The sequence below is a fragment of the Neodiprion virginianus genome, chromosome 6 (genome assembly GCF_021901495.1).
Source record: "Neodiprion virginianus isolate iyNeoVirg1 chromosome 6, iyNeoVirg1.1, whole genome shotgun sequence".
Classification (NCBI taxonomy): domain Eukaryota; kingdom Metazoa; phylum Arthropoda; class Insecta; order Hymenoptera; family Diprionidae; genus Neodiprion; species Neodiprion virginianus.
In genome coordinates, this window is record NC_060882.1 from 23,002,284 (window position 1) to 23,018,410 (window position 16,127).

The window sequence follows — 16,127 nt, forward strand, 5'->3', positions numbered from 1 at the left end:
CTGTGCTAATATCGTACTATTACCGACCAGGATCGCCATCGATTTCTTTCGCGCCTCGTATCGAGTCGCGCACGAAAGTGCAAAATATACGAGAAGAAAGGCGATGGTCAAACTATTGCTGGACCACATGATCGGCGTAATGCGAATCCTGATATCCGGCACCAAATAGAATACGTGTCCCAATGCGGAATGACCGACGATGGATTGCCCATCCGAGCTTTTTCTATCAGTGTCTCACCGTCACCCCCCAAGTTGGCCCTTCCTCACCCTTTAGCTTCGATCGTTATCCCCCTAATTTAAGAATTCCTTCGTTTACGGCCACGGGAGATTGTTTCTTATCGAATTTAAGCTCCGCCTTGACGAGAGCTAGATGAGAAGTTACGATCGTCGAAGGTCACCGGGCGTCAAGTTATCACGTAACTTTACGAGCAGCAACAAAAAGTGGATTATATAAAATAACGACGGGCTATACATACGATAGATATATTAAATTCATATACCTATGCGTGGCGGAGGGAAAAATGGGGGAGACAAAAAAATTTCGCCTGTAGCCACAGCCGTAAAACTGTTATATAGTTATACGCGTTCGTGATTTTCCCGTTTTTATCCGTTCCAAAAGAGTCGTAATCCCTGACGCGGCGGCGCAATACGAGCCGCTGACCTGTATCCCAAAATGTTAACCGGAAGTAGGTCGTTATATCAGGGAACAGAGTGCGGCTTATTAATATTACAGCAAGGTTCACGCTGCCACTCCTTGTCGAGTCAATTTCCCGGAAATCGGGTTCAAAATTGAGCCGAATCGACCCCAACGTCATATTTTCCCGGTGAATATATGACGCGACCCCTCAAATCACGCTGCGGCAATAACACGTGAAATATTTTCCCGTAAAAGGAAGATTTCATCAATCATCGTTGCATCATAAAACTGCGAAATGGGAGCCATGAGCTAATTCGCAGTCATTTTTCTGACGAACTGATAATTCATTGGCATTATTATCGATGGTCAATAAACTATTCAGAACGATTTTTATGAACCCTGGATGTGTCGATACGCATTTCTAATTTACCGCAGATCCTCCGAAAAATTTGACATCTAATCGCTATTACATGGGGAAAAGGTAATCAGGCTGCTTTCCTCCAATAAATTTGTCAATGTCAACCCCGATGTCAACTCCTGTTGAGTTGACCGTGACTAGTCGAAAAATTCGAACATCAAGTAGGGCTTTTTATTTTTCAGCAACTCTTTCGCGCCGAGATGTAACGCGACAATTAATTACGTTGTCGTTTCGATCGTCATCGCGCGTTAGCTCCCGTGTGTCAAAAGTATGAAAAGTCTCTCAAGCGATGGAAACAGCTGCAAGAAACGAGCTCGAAGAAATGAAAAGGTAGAAAAAAAGGAGCTCGATTCCAGCAGGATTTTAAAGGAAGTCTTACGCTTCATTGTTCGCGGCGTAATTGCGCTTGCAAGTAACTATATTGACGTGAGAGTGCAGCAGACGCGCGATGAAAAATGTGTACGTATACACGTCGAAAAATCTCCGGAGTTAGAAACCTTCAATTTCTGTATGAAAGCGGATCGCTACTACCGTTTGCCGTATAAATTGAATTTCCTATTGTAAACCGTCTGGATAATTTGTAGACGTAACCGAAACTATGATCAACCCATTTGGGACGGCCGCGGAACATCGCGACCGTAATCTGATACTTTCGCATTCTCTCACGTTTCACGGTAGTATCAAAACTCAATGGGCTATTTGGTACGCCAATTCGCTATTCAAGGGCACGGGTGTCGGTATAATTACGTATCACGATGCGTATCTTCTTATGAAAATTCCCCGCTTCGTAAGAACAAAGAAATTTATCCTGGAATAAAATTCGATAAAACACTGCAAGATTTCGCTATTTTCTCCACTCTAAATCCTAATAACCAAAGTAATTTCACCATGTGAATACATCTCATACGGGGGATATTGGAAAGAAATTCGATAGGGATTGCGCTTGTTGGAAATAAGGGAAAGAATTGACGCCGGCAGTGGCGAAATAATTTTTGCAGCGATTCGTCCGGCGTAAAAGTTATGGATTCGATAGAGCGATGCTCACGTTAGGCACATGCACCGACATCCTCTCCGCGAGCACAACGTGTATCGTATAAGGGTGTAAGGTACACATCGCGGCGCAGGTGGAAGTCGAAGGCATAAAGAGGGGTAGGATATAGGCTAGTCTAGGCACCGATATTGCCTTCCGTCTCGCCGTCGTCGTCGACAATGGACCGTCCGGGTCTCTCGGTCTGTCTATAGAAGCGAAGAAGCCTCCGTGACGTGCTCGACTCAAATCTTGCCCCCCTTTCCTCGCACAGCTGTATACATGTATACCTGTACGCGTAAACTTTTCCCCCGCGTCCGCTCTTCAACCCCCGGCAAACCACCCTTAGAGAAGCCTTTCGCCGTTTATAAAGTTTCCACGAAGGAACTTGACTGGCCGACCTCCGTTCTTTTACACGATCCCTCCTCTCGTTTGCGAGGGCGGCTGATGCAGACTGCGTACAAAATTCCTCGCGATCACGCAAGTCGCACGCTTTTGTAATCACGCGGACCTTGTTCGAACAGCAACGAAACACGACCGCCGTTTCCCACGCCTGCTTCTTACTTCTTTCGGGATTAATTAGTAGCTCCGCTAGCTTCGTTCTTTTGCGATCACTTTGCATCAATCTCTTGCAAAAATCTTATCCCGAACAAAGCGGTTTTGCTCGAAGTCGAGAGGGTGGAAATTCTGTAATTAGGTGGAAAAAAAAAAAACAGTGAAAATAACGATGACGACCGTAGGATTTTATTACCAACTGACAAGCTCGAAAAAATCGATCCCAAACAATTTGTAGGGAATTTGCATTTTCGAATAAAAACAAGCTGTCTTTCATCAGAATCCTACGAACTACACAGATTTTTCGCAAAAAAAAAGTTGTACTACGATTTCTCTGATGTTGTAATTGTACAACAATATGTACATAGGTATAATAACAAAGAGTTTGTTGATAGTCGATATTCAGATACAGTTTCAACATGTTTTACTTTTTTTACGATCACACTGAGTGTTTCAATCATAATTAATCCGAATTTACTTTTATAACGTTTCTGTTTCAGAGGGTTTCCGACACGACTGTACGTCCCCTACATCCGCGTTACGGAATGAATTCCGTCCCGCGGATAATATAAGACGCAGGCACTCGTTGTTCGTTCTCCCTCGAAGCTGTACTTGCCGGTCCTTAAAGGGCTGTCGAAGAGGGCTCTCGAGGGGTGAAGAATCGCTAGGTGGAACATCGCTCCCGACGTCAGAGCTTCGGAGTCAAAGAAGAACCGTCGTGGCGTCTGAAATTGTACGTCACAGCGAATGCGGCACTGCCGGAATCCGAGTTATTGCACAAGAAAATCCCCGCGGCGATCAGACGGCGATGAAACCCGGTGCGGAAAAATCGCCTTTCCTCCGAATCGTCGATGCAGGAGCGAGGAAACCAAAAGTTTCGAAAGTTCTGTCGTAGATATTAAATATCGCGGATTGCATGATTATTTATGGAGGGGGGAGTCCGCCGGTATTAAAGGCAATATTTACGTGTCGCGATGGCCAGGCTGCGATAGCTTATCTGCTTTTATCAACCGCGATTCTCGCCTCGTGCGTTTCGTTCTTCAAAAGGGACGAGGTTCGCTTTATTCGCCCACCTGCGCAAAGTGCGTAAACGCGTTTCGTACGTAGGATGCGTATCTGGCACGCTTGACACGTGACCGAGCTGCTTTCTCTTCCGCCGATCCATTATAAGTGGTGAATTTTTTAAACTTCGCGCGTACAGCATTGGCAGACCACGTTTCCCCCGATTACTGATTTCTTTACAACTGGTGGACGCACTTGTCCCAAGTTTTACCGGATATATTCAAAGGTCAGAGCGACTAACGAGGGTCACCGTTCTGACGTACAAGTTAATTTTGACCCTCCCGAAGTCGCCGTTATTCAATTGCAACTTGACCGACGATCCCTTACTTTTGTTTCGACCCTCTTAAACCGGCGATAAAAAGTAATATCAAATTTTTTCACAGGAAATGTCTCTGCATACTTGTATATAAATGGGTGTATTTATTACATCGCGGGTGAAAAACTTTTTTGCAATTTTAGGAAAAAATTCACGGCTCAACAGCGCTTGCGTGATGAAAGTGCTCCTGAAAATCGTCGGGAAAATTTGTATAGCAGCATTCATGCCTATCTAAATTCTCGAAAAGGATCAAGTGTCATTTTCCGAATCTGCAGACTCGACTGAAATTGAAGAGCCAATCTCTTCAAGCTAACTGTTATATTAACAAGTAAATCAAAACGCTGATAAAATATTAATTTAGCCACCGTTGAACCGCTTGTACATTTATTTCGGGCAAACAATAACTTTTTACACTGATTACATTCGCCAAACTTGGTTGTTAAACCAAAAATTTTTCCCGCAGAATAGTGTATCGTACACATGTAGCACCAGTCTAAAAAAAAAAACGAACAGCCTACAGGGTTCGCTCTTAATTAAAGTTACGCAAACATTATTCAAGCTCACCGTTTTCATATCTTGTCGCGGTAAAAATTTAACCCCCCAGTAAAAGCCACCCTCAACCAAGCCCAGTGCAGTAAGCATTAAATACTGTTTTTATAACAAATTTGACAGTTTTGAAAGTGCACGAAGCGCGATGATCAAGTACGTCTAACATGTGTATAATAAAAATAGTCCAAACTACAGTTATAAAAAACATACAGGTATAGCTGCTGCTTGGGGTATACGAGAGAATAGATAAATAATAAATCGCTAGGCTCACTACTGTCTCACTTTTTCTCGTATCCCTTCTTTGCTCCGATTTCTTATCATCCCCTAATATTCGAGCCAGTGCAGCATGTGGCAACCGATGGGCCATTTGCAGAGCTCGCAGAATTCCGCGTTGTCTGTGTACGCACACTGTATTATGCAGGTATTACAAGGACGTATGATCGTGCAAGTGACATTTATCACCGCGTCCTGAGAGATATTCCGCAGGCTGCACACACAGCACGCGCTCGAACTTTGCACGCTCTGGGAGGTATAAATTCTGCACCCTCGGTTCAGACTCTGCTTCCGTATGATTATCGACCGGCGCGACGAGCTGCAGTGTGATTGAGATTTCTCGTTCAACTTTATCGTGCTTCTATACGCAGTGATGGAACCGGAAAGAAACCGCAGCTCCTCTGCAACGATCGCTAATTTACTATTTTACAATTTTTACATACGAATTGATATTCCAGCCACGCTCTTATCGTTCCCAATACAGTCATTCACGCTGGTTATGAATTGTCTCTCTTTCTCCGCTCGGAAACTCCCATTCATCGCCGATAATGACGATCGTTTATTTGTTTTCAGTCGACGAAACGACGACAACGAATCGTAATCTCTTTCAGTATTAATTTCAACGACAACTTAACACCGTCACTCGAAGCCTTTGAAATTCTACATCTCGCTTACTTCCTTCTGTTTTCCAGCGATTCTTGCGGGTTCAGGTCACGTCGGAATAAGTACAACGGCAAATAACTTGTGATTTTCATTTATGCTAAGAAGTGGCAAACTTTTGGCAAGTCAATTTTACCCGGTGCACCACGCCGAATCGAGTATAAGATGCAAGGGTGCACGGATAGAATTCGAGATTCGTTGACACGAGGGAGAGAAAGAGAGGATGAGGGACTCCTCGCGGTGTCCCACGAAGGAAATCGATAAGATTGCTTTTTTTTATCAGATTTTCTTCCAACCCTCCAACCTTCGTTCCTCCCCCAGCTCCCGTAAAATTTCTGGGAATCGTGGACGCTGCAGTAATCCGATAGTTAAACTCGCGTTGTCGCGAGAGTCAATTCACTCGCTATTCGTGAATGGCCGCTAACACGTTTCTCGTCGTGATTATTTTCTCCTTTCGAGCTGACTCGCCCGAACATCCCTGGCACACGCTCATCCTTGTTACAGGTATATATGTGTCATGCATATGAAGCAACGTGAAATAATGCTTTAGAGGGGAATCGTTGACAGCTGAGCGAAACATTTACTCACCGGTAGACGTAATACCTGTGCCTCCGCACTGCATGTACTACACATACGTATTGTTGGGCTCACACTTCCCGGCTAGGAATTGTTACCAGTCGCACAGCCGTCCTCTCTCTCTCTCTCTCTCTTTCTCTCTCCCTCTCATCCTCTCTCACAAAGACTTTGCAGGAGAAGCCATCCGTTCCATCTTCCTTCGCCCTACCTGGCCCGTTGTCGGATTTTCGCAACGTTTCAAAGGCAACCCCGATGTGCCGTAGGTGCACGTTACCGAGTGCTCTGCAAATTGCACGCTAATGAGAAAATCACTTTGGATTGCACCCACGGTTCTCTGAGTCCCTGGATTTCAACGTCGTATAAGCGCGTTACTACGAGGGGAAAAAAATCGTACAAACAACTGTGAAATTATGACAATTTTTCCGAAAGCCTGCGGTTTACCGGGGATCAGGAAGGCGCGACCCAGTCCCCGAATGTGCGAAGCCATACTGCGATCAGTAAAGGATTTACATAATTCCATCTTTCGTGGCTCGGCTGTCGTTCGATTTCCGAAAGTTTCTCGTCATCCCGAAATGTGGCCCTGAAATGTAGCGTCGAAATTCGAGGCAACAGAATCGGAAAGGGTCAACCAAAGGTTGGAGAGATCGATGGTCAGTTCTCGGCTGGTTCATCATCGTTCGCACGAATAGCTGAGATCTACGTTCGAACGTCCTTTGGAGCCGTTTTATAAGGGAAAATATATTACCCGGGGGGTGTTTTTGCATGTGGACACAGTGTCACGGGGTATTTCGCATAGCGTTTACCCTCCTCGGAGAAAAGAATAAAGAGCAAGGATAATTGGGAAGAACATCGGCTCGCGGCTCTGTGGAAGTAACGTTAGGGAATAAAATTTTAATAAACGACCTCCAAGAATTTTGAAATTAAAGTTGAAGGGTCCTCGTTTTACCCGAGGATCGTTCCATGTACGTACATATGCATGCGGCGATTTACGCTCGCATAGGTATACGTATTCGGAGCACGCGATTCCGTAGCCTCCGATGGGCGAGATTTGAATACTGATGAAAACTTGAGCTCCTATTTATTCGTGATTCAGTCTGAGCCGGGGCGCCATTTTCTGCAGCCGAAAAATGTGGCTCCGAAGAATAACCGCGCTTCGAGTAGCGAAATTCCACCTCGGCCGAAGTAATTTGAAGATAATTTTTATCGGCTTCGTTTTGATAACCTTTCCCTCGTGCACTTGGCCGCACTGCAGCAGCTGCAGCTTGTACGCCAGCCGCTATTCGCGGAGCTGAACAAATCCCCTGGGATACCCGTATCTCGTTTCCTAAATCCTCCGGGAACCGGCGGATGCTTCCGCTTCCGTTTCAATACTTCAACAGGCTCGCTTCCTCTGACTTTCGCGGGCTGAGACTAAGTTTCGGCGACATCCGGTCCGAAACATGGCTCCATCACCGCACCTGGCCCCCAGAGTGAGAAACTTGCGAGCTGGATGATCTGTTTCGCTCAAAGAATCTTCGAAACTCTCCGTTTCCTGTTACCGCAGAATATACAACTTTCCAGTTTTGCCGCAAAAGCCTGATTACCATTTCCTGAAACGCGTTTCCGCTCCCCTTACCGCGAGTTAAAGGTAAGTAGCGAATTCACGGGGTGACAAGTCTGCAGTAACGAGCTTTCGAGAACCCGAAACTCGGACGGTTCCTTTCGCGCTTTTATTCTCAGAACTGTAATTACACGGTAAAAATGGATAAAAAAAAAAACAGAAAAACGGAACAGAATGTTTTTGTTTTTCAATTTCTGTAACACCGAGACAGGCAGGCTGCCGTCGACTAATACCTTATGCACGCGAGGTGATGCATAAGTAATAATCACGTCGTTCCTACAGGCGCATATACCCGAGAGAGTTTGTGGGTTCAATAACTCGATTAATGTGTTGTCGATAGTTCAATATGCATGAGGTTGTTTCACCGGGTAGAGAGTTGCCTTTGCGCTTAATTAACTGCACAGGCAAGCTGCAATCTGCGGCCCACCGCTGCGGGATGCAGGCTGCGGGTCAAAAGTATTCCCTGCGGTCGGAGTGTTTTTTTTTATTCCTCTTGTTTTTGGCTTTTGCTCTGCCTTTTTTTTTCTTTCCTTTTATTTATTTTTCTTTTTTTCCATTACCAACTTCCGACCGCGGTACAGAGAGAAAGGTATTACGGGTATCCGCATCATGTAACGCCTAACGCGGTTACGTCACGTCGCTGCTATTTCTTATCCGCAAATTGTAAAATATTTCCGCACAAGTATATAATGTACAAACGGCACCACATACTTCTCACTTCACCTTTTCCCCTAATGTTTCGACCTCTGTCACTTCGTCCCGCACCCTGCATAAAAATTTTCTCACGTAGGATATTTTATTGCTCGTTCTTGACACGGTTATACATTACCAAAAACAAATTTCACCCGCTGTAGATCCAGCGTTTTATTTATGTATTTTATTTTTTTGTTGTTTTTTTTTTCTTTGCGACGAATTTTTCACATCACGCATTTTAGAATATTTTACGTAAGTCGAAAACGTTGGGTTCGATATATCCTTACTCGAAATGATTTATAGAAGAAACAAACTTAGCCCATCCAATAATTGAATAAGCAATTGAACGGAAATGAAGGGAGAAAAACCTCTCGCATTAAACCAGTGAAGTATCGTTAAAATCCAGAGCAGAGTATCCGTTATGAAAATATAAATTGCGTACATGCTTGTACGAGTACGAATATAATTTTATCGTAGGTACGTACGTATATACATATATGTTGTAAGTTGTCGTTTAACCGCTAAAACAGACACGCAAAATTGGAAATTACGCCGACTTGGAGGTAAAAGGTCCGTGTGAAGAGGGGTGAAAAGGAGGGGAAACCGGGTAACGCTGGTTAAATCAGGGCGGGTATCTGCATGCCTTTCACAAACATCCCCTGCACGAAGCGATACGTCAATGCGAGACTCGCATCGTTACAGAGACACGCGATGCGTGCGCCTCTGTCTTTTACAGCGCACATGCAGGGCGTGTTATTATACAACCTGCATGGCAGGTACGACATTTGCATTGTGCGAAGAGTGAGAGGGCGGGGGAGAGCGAGAGGGAGAGAGATGAAGCGTGAAAAGTCGGCCCTTTGCGGGCACGAAAGGAGTTGAGAGGGGAGGCGAAGCGAGCCGGGCGATGAAAAAAAGAAGCAGCACTCGGATCCGCCGAGTTTTAAGCCATAATCAATTGCCGGATGTCGTATCGGTTAAATACGACGGCGACTTGTTGGCCGTATATTGATTTCTGTAATTCTCCGTCGTTCGAGAAACCCTTTACCGAAACTAAATTGAGCGCGCGCTTTAGCCCCAAGAGCCCCCAAATCCCTCAGCCTGTCTGTTGGACTACTTCGAAGCCCCGAAGACGCCGAGGACGTGGAATTCTCCGCGGGCAAGGATCCCGCACCAACAATGTCGATGCCTGAAATTTCCCTCGCGGCTTTGGATGCAGCAAACTCTGCCCGATCCCACGTAACGTACGCGAAGTAAGGTGGAGAAATTTTTATTAAAAAAATATCGTCAGGTAAATTAGTGCGTTCAATTTCACACGGAGGGCAAAACTGGATGAGAAACACTACGATTACTGAACGGTGTTCGCCTATGCTCTCCTTGCTGCTGTCAGCGATGTGTATTACAAGTGAGCTTTTCGTACGAATAGTTGTTTCTTTTGCCTCAACTCACATCGCTACAGCAGCGGCCTTCAGCATCACCCGATAGTAAAGAAAAAAAAAAAAAAAACATTCGACAAGCTCAAAGATTCGCTGAGTTTTACAGAGACTAACGGCCGATCAAAGCGATTCTGAAGTTCATTCCGGTTCAATCGGTCCACGCGAGCCGATTATGCTAGACCACTGATTCCAGGTTCCCTGCATGGCACGGGCGGGCGAACTAACGGCCAAAAATCCTCGGCGAACGAAGGACAACGTAGGTAAATAAAAAAGCAACCCTTGTAGAAATTCGGTACACAATGACGTATTTTGCAACCCTAGCGTGCGGAGTGGCCTGCAGGGTCGGACCCGTCACTGCCACGCGTTACAACAAGTTGTAGGTAGGCAGGTACCCATCGTACTACGCGACGTGTGTTAACGCCGACACCCCCGCACACACACACGCGTTATCGGCCACGAATTACTACGGTAACCTAGTGAGAATATACGGGCTGCCAGACCGCCAACGTCGAGTCGCAGAAGCAACCGAGACGCAGGCTGGTTAATGTTTATTTAATTAAGCTTCGTCCGTTCCCGTTTGTCGAAACTGATTCATACACGGGATAAAACTGATAGGTACAAGGTGTGTGGCAGTAAAGCAGCTCTCTCTCTCTCTCTCTCTCCTACTATCACCAACTTCCGTGCAGGGGTCGTTACAATCCCCAATGAACATGTGCCGGATGCTGTTAGAAATAAAGCCCAGGCGTGTCTCGCGTACCAGGTGAGACCGAACGACGGCAAGTTCCGGGTGCAATATCTCCGCGACCCCGGCAAAGCTGTTTTCTAGCTCGCCGAGATTGATATTGCTACCATTCTCAAGTGCCGTTACGAGTTGTAAGATATAACGGGCTCTTTAAATGCCCGATATCAGCGATCACGATGTGTAATGATCTCGTCTCGAGTGTGCGACGCGTTTACGTACGTATCTCGAGTGCCGATCGAACGATCGTTCGTTATTAATTCCTTTGCCGGGTACATTGTTGAAAATTACGAACGTGGCGGCTCATTTGAATAACGCGCTGCTGTATAATCTAGTTCTCTAATGGAAGTAGATTCGCGTGTTTCTTTTCGTACGTAGGTACGAAATTTGAATTATAATTTCGCTGTTAAATATTCAATAATACCCCCCGTGTTAACCCGCACTCACACGCTATATATATGTATACCTACGTGTATATCTAACCTTGGAGATTCTAATCTTTTTGTGACGCTCATCAGAGTTAACGTGAAATAAAATCAATTCCAACCGCGATTCGAGATACCGAAGCGATAGGGAATTTTCGAGCGCTCTGCTATGTCTGCGTATAATGTTTACATAGCATGCCGACGACTCTGCTCTTTGTAACAAGTGACACGTTTGCAAGGGTAAATTATCCGTTCAATTTTGTAACGAGAACAGCTTTACGTTTCAACGCTCGCGAGGACTTCTCTGATTTCAATAACTACACGTTACGTGCGAAATTACAACCACTATCGCATAACGGACCGTCACGTCGGAATTGTGTACCTGGCCCGAAACGTTATGGGCATTGTCATTAATTCGACCAGGGAAGTGAACGTGATTGGTTTGCAGGATCAAGGTGAATGTACGTGTTTCCCGGTGTGTAGATACGTAATGCGTAGACTCACGGACCTCTCTGGTTACTCGCGTGATTTGTTTCACGTGGATTACCGAACTCCTGACGTTGCTGGTATTACATTTTCAGAAAGGAACTAACAAAACTCCCATTAACCTTATTAAAGTGTTCGCAATATGTAGCTGCCGGTGATCGCCGTCATTCGAGCAAAAAGTATAATTCCCGCAGAAAGTAAAGTTTCAAACTTCTGCGAAATTGGATACGCGGCGATGAATAATTTTTTTATTTATTTTTTTAATCAAACATCCATTACGAATTTATTGCCGCAAACGAAATTATCTAGTAAAAATTGTTTCAAACTTGTTCCGAATATCTGCGATTTAATAAATTGCTGGAATTTTAATGTCACTCCCTAAAAAATGAGGAATCGATCGCTAATATTGATATTTAATAACTAAATAGTGAACCGTCGACTGTTGACTGAATAATTTCGTTCTGAATAGAATTTTCCAGTCCTGTAACGCATTCGAGGCACACCGCTAACGACAGAAATGTTATCTCGCTGTGAATTAAACGGACCGCCGTGTGTGGAGTAAATTAACACACCGCTTCTAACGACGCGCAATCTCTTTCTCGAAGGTTCACCGCTGCAGCGCGATAATTACGATGGTTTCCTGTTTGATAACTGGCTGACCGTATTTCCGACCGGAAGTTTTCCCCGCCATCCACGTACGAGTTTCTCCTTGGCCGTAATCCGGATCGTCAAACGAAAGCTTGCGAAGAAACCTAGTTTACATATCGTCCAACGGTTCATTGAAATTGCCGCAAGCCGCACGAATGGTCAGATAAAATAGGGGCGGCATTCGACGCCTCCTCAACTTCCGCAAAGTCCGTGACCGGAAGAAGTTACCCAAATCCCAAGTGACACGGGCTAAAACGTGGTGAAAATCAAAAATGAACCGGGTGTCCTATGCGCGATCAGGCAGAGAAAAGAAAACGAATTCGCGCGATCGGCGAGCGGCTCCATCGATCAAAGATTCGATCGAACTCGGAGCAACCGTAATATTATACGTAACGTAATACGTAGGTATATGGGAAAGACGGTAAAAATAGGCCCCCTCTACAATCAGACTTGGTTTTATAATCTGTCGATAAAGCTTGAAGAGCATTTTTACGCTTAAAAAAAAAAAAAGAAAAAAAAGAAAAAAAAGAAATAGCGTTATCAAAACGCGTCCAACGCTGTTACACCCCCCTTAAGGTTCCCATTTTGCCCGCCTATTCCCTATGTATATATACGCTGCATAATTTCCCGTCGTCAAACCCGCGACGTTTGAATCTTTCCATCAGCACGAATCGAAGCCTCCTCGTTCGACTTTCTCCGAAGTGTAACGAGGATCGATGCACTCTCTGCACCCTGTCGCCCTGCGTTTCGTCCGTAATCGAAAGCAGGGGGAGAGGAAGAGAGAAGGGAAGGAGCGCCTTAAATCCTTCCAATTGCAATTTGCGGTTGACTTTACGCAAGCATCCCTGTGGAGGTCTATAGTACGAGTACGGTACCGCGGGTTTGAGCATAAAAGCCGATAGCGTGGCGGCCACGGGGTTGCGGGGCGGATGCGGGGGTGGAATGACCCCGCTGGTCGGGGTCAACCGTTGCACTATTCTCGCGGAGGTTACACATCGTCGTGTGCAACCGGGCTCGGCGCTCTGTGCGCGCGTCTCTCACCCCCTGCAGCTATTTATAAACAGGAATACGTACTTTTTCTCAATTACCCGGCTGTAACGAGGTCGGTACTTTTCGCCCTTTTCCTGCCCAGAGACGCCGCCTGTACCAAACTCCGTTTACTCGACCGCGTCGTAAAAAAATCTCCGACCCACGCGCACCCTCATCGCCGGAATTTAAACCAAGTTATACGAAGGGGAAGAAAGTGCGTCAGCTTCGTTACGTAACGTCTATCATCGCTGGACGAAGGTCTCGCATACAGACGGGGAGCTAGCCAGCTACCTGTGACTCGAGGGTTGAAACGCGACGGTTCCCTGCCAAGGCGTGAAAAATCGGATTACCTGGCGATTCATCGGCTTAGCCACATAATACAAATCGCTCGTCCGTGGTACAATGCGAGCGGTACTCGAAGTATATCGGGGAAAATTAATAGCTTATCTCGCGAGAGGGGGGGGGGGGGGGGGAGGGAGGGTGGGACGGCGAGGAATTTCGCAACCGAATTACAAGCTTTTGTACCGTCGGAGCCGTAACAACCGCAACGATAAGGGAACAGAAATTCAAGACGTGCAGCGATGAGATGGCTCGGAGTAATTCCGTCCTGCAGGGAGGAACAATTGAAGAAGATTGTTATCTCATGTGCCGCGTGTTGCGCAATATCGTTATTAATACAAGCACACGCAAGCTCGTATAACGTATATATATTATACACTCTTGCAAATTGTAATTTACTTAATTGCGAAGAGGCTCTCCTTCGCCGAACGAAAATTCGTTGTCACGATGCAAGGTATGAAAATAGAGTCACAGAGTTATATTATTACTCCCAAAGGGCGTATATCGTGAGCGATCAGTGACGCGTCGGCGATGCGTTAACCCTCTCGCATCCATAATATAACAAGTGGATCGAGCGAGGGCCGCGAAAACCGCGCAGCTAATAACAGCCGTATACGGCAAATATGTAATTAGCTTACCTGTAACACTTAGTAGAGACATGTTGATGCGACGATATCGAAGCAAGTTAAGGACACTCAAAACGTGGCACTATGTAGCAGCGGCACACTAATGATCGGTAAGTTGTTTTGTTATTTTTTTTTTTTTTTATATAAATTTCAAATCTAATATTATACGTATATATGTGCTTATATATGTATATATTTATATACTGCTAGGTCGCGAAGGGTTTTGCTGATTCGAATTATTTATAATACTGCACTCTTTGCGTTTATTATTGCGAGGCGGAATCAATATTACTATGTTAATCTATTATGTACGGCTAGAATTATACGTGTGTCGGTTTAGTCGGGATTTTTATTATACTCGTCACGTTTGTTTGTTATGTTATTTGTTTACTTTGTTTTTTTTTTTTTTTTTTTTTTTTTTTCAATCTTTCTATTAACTCCTCTTCTTTACTTTTCCTTCGAAAACCTGCCGCTGAACGCTAGACGAGATTCTATCACAAGAGTTTATCAGTGCAGCTGCGGTTGTCTATCCTGCATTACATACGTACAACAGATCCCGTGTCACACCGTGCCTACGCGTGTAGGTGTATACGAGGCAAGGGGTTGTCGTCCGTAGGTGTTTAAGGTTGGGAACCGCGAATGCGAGAAGCGGATGAGGCTACGATCCTGGCCGGGTAGTAGCGCGTGGAGGAGGAAGGCGACGGGATGGAACGGTGAGTGAGCGAGGGTGACGGTAGCGGGTAAATGTGCAAGATCGTTCTTACTCGTCTCGCATGGAGTTAATAATGAGCAGCTTGGAGCTTTGGTCACGCGCACGGGCTGCAGGTAAACCACCGTCTGTGTATACCGTTTCGCGTACGAAGAAATACATTTCGATACTTCGGAATAACAATCGGCAGTCTTCTCAGTTTACGAGGCATCTTTGGATTTAGGTTGAAAGAGGTCTGCAGCAGGCTCCCGCGGCAGGTATCGACGATTCCTGAAAATCCCCTCGGCCGTACCTCGGCTATCATAACGCGTGTGTGTGTGTGTGTGTGTGTGTGGGGGGGGGTGTGGGGGTGTGGGTGGTTGGGTGTCGCGGGTGCGGATGTGTGGATGTGGCGTGTGTCCGTCCGGCTGTATTCTCACGTAATACTACCACGCTACGCTATGCGTCCCTCATTCGGCGGCCTCTCACTTCCGTCACGTAAACTTGACGCGCGCGGCACCTTCTTCCTCCCCCGGACGAACCCCTGTCGCGCACTGCATTACTCGGCTATTGCGATAAAAAAATAACCCTCTAAGACCGCACAACCTCGACTGTTTCGCACGACAGACGCCTGGGCAACGAACACCGTTGACGTACTGCTCGACGGCGGGCACTCTGCGGACGGAGACGCCTCCGATACGCCGCCGCCATCTTGCTACGTCAACGATACCCCGACGGCGACGCCGCCCCCGCAGCTTTCGCGTCCCGGCGCCGAGCGTCGGAACGACCCGAGGGTGCCTCGCGACTCCGAAACCCTCTGCGCCACCGCTCCTTTCATCCCCCTGCCGAACGACGGGGTGCCGGATAGCCGACCGAGCAGACGCGGAACGCGGTCGGTTATCACGGAAAAATTCACCCTACAGCCGCGGCGCGTTCTCGCAAACGAGAATTTTCACCGGCGTCGAGCCACCGTCGCTGCAAGCTCGCTGCGCCTCCGGATGCACGATGCTTTTACGCCCGGATACAAATCGCGTTTACGCTTATTTACACAGACTCTCTTTACGCGCCGGGGTATCGATTGCTGCACGTGGATGTAGTTGGGACGGTTGAAGACGGTACGCGATATGCTCTTTGCTGCATTATTGTTAGACACGCTCTCACGCCGTACCGTCTAAGGCCCTGGACGATCTCTGTAATTTCACTTTCCTAATCCCTCCACCCCGGATCTTCTCTTGAATTTACCGAGCTCACGCTGAGGCATTCGATACCCCTGCATAATTCGATGCAGGCTGATGGATACGGTCTCACGCACGTTTACCCCGAGCTCTGAGCCCCCGAATTTTACCGT

The 16,127-nt window shown here is 46.3% G+C and overlaps 1 protein-coding gene across 1 annotated transcript in view; it reads right to left on the bottom strand.

The window, feature by feature from the left end:
* LOC124307981 (uncharacterized) overlaps positions 1-15,471 on the bottom strand; it is a 65,278-nt gene extending 49,807 nt beyond the window's left edge. Inside the window, exon 1 of the mRNA XM_046770234.1 lies at positions 14,104-15,471. Coding sequence (XP_046626190.1) covers positions 14,104-14,125 — 22 coding nt within the window. The 5' untranslated portion in view covers positions 14,126-15,471. The remainder of the gene's footprint in view (positions 1-14,103) is intronic.
* Positions 15,472-16,127: the final 656 nt, after the last annotated feature.